Consider the following 7,126-nt stretch of genomic DNA (forward strand, 5'->3'; position numbering starts at 1 on the left):
CATTTAAATCTGGAAGATAATATAGCAGCCGTCCGATTCGATTTCGATTTCGATTCCGATCATGGTGATGAAAGCATGGATGGTGGCGGAAAAAGGGAGAAGGATCGTACGGACGGCGTTCTTCATGGTGGCGATGTTGGCTTCGCTTCTAGCTTCGTCTCTGCCGCTGCTGGTGGCGATAGGCGACATCATGGTCCCTTTCCTTTTACTCTCAAGCTTCACGTGCGTGACGTGCTACGGTTTCAACCAACACTTTCGTCGTTACGCTTTCAAAAACTCCTTAACCGATATCCCTCTCGTATCCATCCTCAGATCTATCATCATCACCTGTACGATTTCAATTCTTAATTTTCTTAATTTTAAAAAAAAAAGAAATTTATTTAAATATTAGTAACTTTTGTTTTTGGTTATAATTGGCAGGTGTATATTCGATGTGTGATGGTCCAGCATTATCCCATGGACCTTACTTAGGAACGGTTACTTTATGTTCATTCGCTTCGATTCTTCTACTTTCGGTTAAAGCGTGTGTGTTTACGGTGAATTCTCAAATAGAGGAAGAGGCATCGCCGGGTTCTTCCCTGGCAAGGCAAAGGCTTCACTTAAAGAAATCATGGGGGATGCCTGTTTTGTTTCTTTCGTCAGTAGTTTTTGCGCTTGGTCACACTGTAGTTGCTTATAGAACAAGTTGTAGAGCAAGGAGGAAGCTTTTGTTTCATCGAGTTGACCCTGAAGCAGTAAGTTTTCAGGCATTTCTTTTCTGGGTCATTTTCATTTTTGGTTTTTATAGTTTAGCATTTGGTTAATGCTTTTGCTACTTGGTTTTTTTGTTTCACAAAACGAAATCCAATTAGATAAATTGAAATTGCAATTTTTTTAAAGAATAAATTACATGATTGTACTTAATTTAGCATAATTTTGTTAGAATTAGTGTTGCATTCATTTTGAAGCAAAAAGCTAGCAAATAATTTGTTTTTTGAAAGATTCGAAGTTTAAGTTTTAATGCTTTTGAAGAACAAAATGTATGATTTTTTACATAATTATGAAATGGCTATTCGAGAATTGATGTTGCATTTTAGTTGTTTGATCAGTTTTAATCAATTATGATTTTGCTTCCTATCATTTTCTTTTATTTTCTTGCAACTTTTTTAAAAGCAAAAATTAAATAGACAAAATCAAGAAAAAAAGTAATAACTAAGTGGATTATAAGTATTTGTTGCTTGTAAGAAACACTCTATCATTGCGGAGTAACATTTCTTTTATGAAGTAAGATTTTCTTTTTACATGTTTACTGGGAAAGAAACTGAAATTCAATGTGGTTTTAGGTGTTCATTTTTAAACTTTATTGTTTCTTTTTTTCTTTTTTTTTTGATAAACAGTTTAATGCTTTTTTCATTTCATGAAATATTGTTCAGTAGTCTGCCATAGGGTAAAGTAATTTAATTGCAGAGCTCTTTATAGCTTAGCTTTCTTAGCTTTTCATTGCATAGTAGGAGTTTTGTGTTTCTTTTTGGCAGTGACATTCATGTTATTGCAGGTTCTTTCATGCAAAAATGTTTTCTCTGGCTTCCAGAAGGTTCCACGATCTCCCACTCCCTCTGCAGGGAAAACTCCAAAAAGTGATAGTGAAACAAGGCGAAAGCCATTTGGGCAATCTCGTGATGAAGGAGAGCTCCCTGTCAGGTTACTTGCTGACATGGATAGCTTATTCATTACATTGCAAGGGCTTAGCATTCATTACAAGCTATGCTTTCCTGGTTCACCCCCGAGGTCTTTGTCATCTACCACCTTTCTAGAACCTAATCTTTGTAGCACACCACAAGTGGCTCCCGGAAAGTTAAAGCTTGATAGGCAAGCGCTAAGTGTGTTGCCGAAAACACAATATCACCATCTTCACAGGAGCTATAGCAATCAATTTCACAGCTCTTCTCTTTATGCTCCACTGTTGGATGGTTCCCCAACCTCTCCTGTTCTTTCTAAAGATATTCCTGTTTTGAGTCTTGAGGATACAGTTGCAAAGGTTGAGATGAGTCATTTGAACTCTGGGACTCTAGAGCAAGACATAGAAGCAAATGGCCAGTTTGGTATTGTCTTAGTGCATGGGTTTGGAGGGGGAGTCTTTTCTTGGAGGCATGTAATGGGAGTTCTTGCTCGCCAGGTTGGTTGTGCAGTGGCTGCTTTTGATCGGCCTGGTTGGGGATTGACTTCTAGGCCAAGCCGGAAAGACTGGGAGGGAAAAGAGTTGCCCAATCCTTACAAGCTTGAAACTCAGGTTAGGTTTGGCACTCTTTTGGATGTATTTGATTGTTTAGGAGTGATATCTTTCTGTGGCAGGCAGGATGAATTACAATGTGGCTTATAAGCAGTTCTGAATGCTTTAGGCCTCTTGTAGTTTATTGATCTGCAGTCCTTTCTTGAGTTTTTATGGGCTTTCCTTGCTGGGATCATTTTGTATTTTTCATTTTTCAGCTTTTTAACTTAATCAGTCATATGTTTCAGGTTGACTTGCTTCTTTCCTTTTGCTCTGAGATGGGGTTTTCTTCAGTGGTGTTTGTTGGTCATGATGATGGAGGCCTGCTTGCTTTGAAGGCAGTACAAAAAGTTCAAGCCTCGATGAATTCTTTTAATGTGAGTAAGCTCTCATGATTTATCTTTACCAATTTGGATGTTTAAGGCAACAAATTGTATCTTGAGTTATATTTGGTATCCTGGTGTTATGCTATACTGACACTCCCAATTATTGGTGCTCTTACTGTTGTATACCTACTTTAAGTGGTGAAACAAGGAAAATCTCCGGGCTGCCTATGATAAACTATGTTTTGTCATAGACAGTTGATTGTCACATATACAAATAGGAAATTCCATTAACATTGAACCTGGAAAAATAATTTGGAAAAGTGACTTTGGTTTAGTAGTTTTGGACATTTTTAGGGAATCTCACATTTTCTCCACAAGCTTTACCAGAAGGGTCATTTTGCATATTTGACCTTTCTACTGTCAATCTTAAATCAAGTAGGTAACATCACCTATGTAACTGAAATTTTAAATGTTTGTTGAAGAAGTCCGAATGAAAAATGGAGAATTAAACTTTGGTAATTTAAAGTAAAGTGGAATTTTTGTCACTGAAAGGAATGGCAATTTACTTGGAGAATATAGCAGAATAAAAGAATTATTATATTAAGATGAAAACACCTAGAGGGAGGTGCTTATTTATTTATTCATGTCAGCTTTCCTGTTTCAATTGACTGGCTCCTGATGTCTGAAGAATTTTAGTTTTGCGTTTAACTTATTGGAATGTAGCAGAATTAAAAGATTATTAAATTAAGAAGAATACAGCTGGTGGGAGTTATATATTCATGTCTGCTTTAATATTTCAATTGACTGGTTCCTGATGTCTGAACATTTTTATTTGTAGATTTTACTACTTAGAATATTTCATATCAGATTTGAGGTAGTTATTCACTATTTAGTAGTTGTGTACTGGAGTGAAATTCCAAATTGTAAACTTTATAAATTGGATGATCATTCTCTGATCAATTAAATGATGGATGACCCACTTAAAACAAGGTCAGTAAGAATTGCTTAAAACCTTTGAGCTTGTTTCTTACCATCTATCCTTTATTTTATTTGTTGGTTTACTCAGATTACAATCAAAGCAGTGGTATTGCTAAGTGTTAGCTTGTCAAGAGAAGTTGTCCCTGCCTTTGCAAGCATACTCTTGCGCACTTCACTTGGGAAGAAGCACTTGGTTCGTCCACTTCTGCGAACAGAAATTACACAAGTGGTGAATCGACGTGCATGGTATGATGCAACCAAGTTAACAACAGAAGTATTGAGCCTCTATAAGGTATATTTGCTGCAAGATTAAAGCATAGAATAATTTATCTTGCTTATGAGAGTGTCAATGTGTTTTATCTTGATCAAGCGGTATCATGATTAACCTTACAAAGGCATAAATATTGTTGACTACCTGCCAAGGAACAGTAGCTTCATTAAGGATTTTTCCATTTTCCCGAAAAGATTTCTTTTCTAGTCAGTAAAATTGTGCAGGGAAATATAAACTTAGTGAAGGGGGAGAAATTTAGAGAAGATAAACACAGAATCAGTGCATTGGAGTCTCAATTGTAATGCATTATATTGAGTGCAGATGTGTAGGTGCCTTGGAACTATGTTTTATGTTGCAAAATGAATGAGGGTTTCTTTAAGGGAAGGAAACTTTAGACCAAAAAAAAAGAGACCCAGGGTTAGTTCACGCATTCACTGTGATAACATGGAGGAAAGTCAATTTTTGCATTTGAAAAGACTGATTTTAGTGAGTCCCAGTAGGTGGCTAACAGAATCTCGCAATTTGGAGGAAAAAAAAAGGAGAAAGGAGCAATTTCCATCCATGTTGCTGCAACTCTACATTTTTTTTAGCATATGAAACAACGTGCAACTAGATTATTTTGAGTTTTTGTTCACATTTTTTATAATCTTTCTGCATAGCATACTCAATCAAATCATTTTATAAGAGTCATTATTTATTTTTTTTATATAAGCTTCTGAAATTGCATTAGAGCTGTACTAGCTTTGAAACTTTTTTTTGTTGACCCATTTGATTGATCTGATCTTGCTGAAAGCAGGCCCCACTATGTGTTGAGGGTTGGGATGAAGCACTTCATGAGATAGGCAGGTTGTCATATGAAACAATACTCTCACCACAAAATGCAACATCACTGCTGAAAGCAGTTGAAGAGATGCCAATATTGGTCATTGCTGGTGCAGAAGATGCCCTTATATCTCTTAAATCTTCCCAGGCCATGGCTTCAAAACTTGTAAATTCTGTAAGTAATCTGTTTTTGTTTGCATTGTCTGTTCTTTTAAGTTTTAATAAATGAGGATGGTTAATTATTATCTTGGGATCACACTTTATTCTGAATGTTATTCTTCAAGAAATAGAAAGAACTGGCACACAGCAACTCTACTTAAATTCCTCTGTTGATTGTGTACAGCATTCTTATCTTGAAAGAATGGGCTTTTGTTGCAATATGTCAAACTGGACTTGCCTGAGTACTTTGAATATCTTGTTTACAACGGACAATCTTGCTGTTGTAGGAAGAGAAATTAGTTTCCCTCCTTTGTCAATGATCTAATGTTGCTACATTTGTTGCCGTGCAGAGACTGGTCGCAATATCTGGGTGTGGCCATCTTCCGCATGAGGAATGCCCCAAGGCTTTACTTGCAGCTATTTCACCTTTCATAAGCAGATTGCTACCCAAACCAGAATTGCATAGGCAATAGGACACTTCTTTTTAACTTACATAAATAGGGTTCTTATCTCTTGTAGGGCTTTCTATCTTTATTTTTCCTTCCCCTTTTTTCTCCTTTCAAGCAGTTTTCCCCGAAATGAAGATATAAATTCAACCTCTTCTTTTGGGTAATTTTGATGTGTTCTGAGCCTTACCCTAACCCTAATTCTCTGGGGTGTTTGTAGAGCTCTCACCTGTTTTTTTTTTTATTTTCATCTGATTTTTGTTTGTCAAGGCTTAAATTACTGATGCTTGTTTCAACAGTTCTTGTTATTTGCCACTTAAAAGGAGTGGAAAATGGCATATAATTGTACATTTATCAAATTAGCAAAGAATGCATTTGAGCATTTTGTCAAAATTCAAAGATAGTTATGTTTACAACAAGAAGTTTGAACCCTTTTGAGATTTAATCCAACTCAAGTGTGACTGTCATAGCTCACATATTGATGATCAATTAAGACATTAGAATGCTTTAAATAAAAGTAAGTAAAGAAGAGTACCATCTTAAGTAGAAGAATGATCAATTCAACCATAAAATGGGCCAAAACAGAAAGAGAAATAGACTGATGGATTATGGTTAAAACATAAAAAGGAGAAAATGAAGGTGATCAGTGGAGAGAGCTTGAAATGGAAACATGAAAAAAATATGGAAGTTGCATTGTAGTGGACTTTTTAATGTTGTGAGCCATAAATGATTTCATAAGAGAGATTTTGGAAATAATCATAGTCCTTCATTTAATACTATGTCAATCACAAAGCTTTTACTATGATAAAGGGATTTTAATGTCTTCAATTAATATCAATATAAATATATTATTATTTATAATAACACAGATTCGAACTATTGTGAAGAGAAGTTGAGATCCAAAGGACTGAGAGTTAAAATTGAGACCCAAAAATTTAATCCCTAGTTCCCTTTATATTTCTTCTCATACATACTCCAATTTATTGTATTTATTATCTTTTAAAAATGTAAATTAAATTATAGTATTTAATTTTTTTTATTTCTAACTCTCCTTATAAAGAAGTCCATACCATTAAAATTTTCACTTTTTGTTTCTCATCTATCTCTTTAAATAACACAAGAATAAAAAAAAAATTAGTAACTATTTTTATAAAAACAGCACAACAAAAATGTCTATGTGTTTGCATGAATAAATTATAAATATGACTTAAATAACAAAAAATAAACAAATAAAAACTCTTGAACTATAAGTGGTGTGGTGGATTGAACTAGTGAGTGTCACCACTTTATAGCGCTATGGACTTCCTTTCTACTCTACCACTGCATATTATTAAAGGGTTTGACATAGTACCTTAGCTTTGATTGTGTCATTATTATTAACTTTTTTTAATATTTCAGTTCCCACCTTTTTACCAGCCTTGGGAAGAAAAGTGCAGAGAGCAAATGAAAGAAGCACCCTTACCTTGCTAGAAAATCTTGATGCATCATTCTCTTCATTACAAGTTGAGGTACATTTGCTGAAGTCCTTGAACTTTACTGCTATATTTCTCTGAGTTGCTCGCATTTATATTTCGATTTCCTGAACCCTTAGGTGGACTGTGCCTCTGCATTTTGTTTTTGGGTTTAACTGTAGGATTCGAGTCTTCAAATGTAAATACATATCATAGTTTTTAAATAATTCAAAAAGCACTTTCTCCATGATTTCTTTTGAAGTTTGAAGGTGAGTAAGATATGTTAACCACTGATTAAAACAATTATGTATGTATGTATGCATGCATGTATAGACTACCCAGTAAAGACAGCAGATCCCTTGTACTTGTAGCTTGAAAATTATTTTCCTTGTGAAAGATAACATAAGTAAAAGGAAAGGGATCTT

At 34.9% G+C, this 7,126-nt stretch overlaps 1 protein-coding gene across 1 annotated transcript; it reads left to right on the forward strand.

Annotated features, from left to right (window-relative positions):
* Nucleotides 1-7: 7 nt before the first annotated feature.
* LOC110427507 (uncharacterized) lies at nucleotides 8-5,643 on the forward strand. The gene is made up of 7 exons (XM_021443055.2): nucleotides 8-329; nucleotides 421-734; nucleotides 1,535-2,269; nucleotides 2,497-2,625; nucleotides 3,641-3,844; nucleotides 4,620-4,820; nucleotides 5,155-5,643. Exons 1-7 carry the CDS (start codon nucleotides 62-64, stop codon nucleotides 5,275-5,277), a joined length of 1,974 nt encoding a protein of 657 aa, XP_021298730.1. The 5' UTR covers nucleotides 8-61; the 3' UTR covers nucleotides 5,278-5,643.
* The last annotated feature ends 1,483 nt before the right edge of the window (nucleotides 5,644-7,126 follow it).

The sequence above is a fragment of the Theobroma umbraticum genome, unplaced genomic scaffold (assembly GCF_002168275.2).
Source record: "Theobroma umbraticum cultivar Fairchild unplaced genomic scaffold, ASM216827v3 scaffold_34.0, whole genome shotgun sequence".
Taxonomy (NCBI): Eukaryota; Viridiplantae; Streptophyta; class Magnoliopsida; order Malvales; family Malvaceae; genus Theobroma; species Theobroma umbraticum.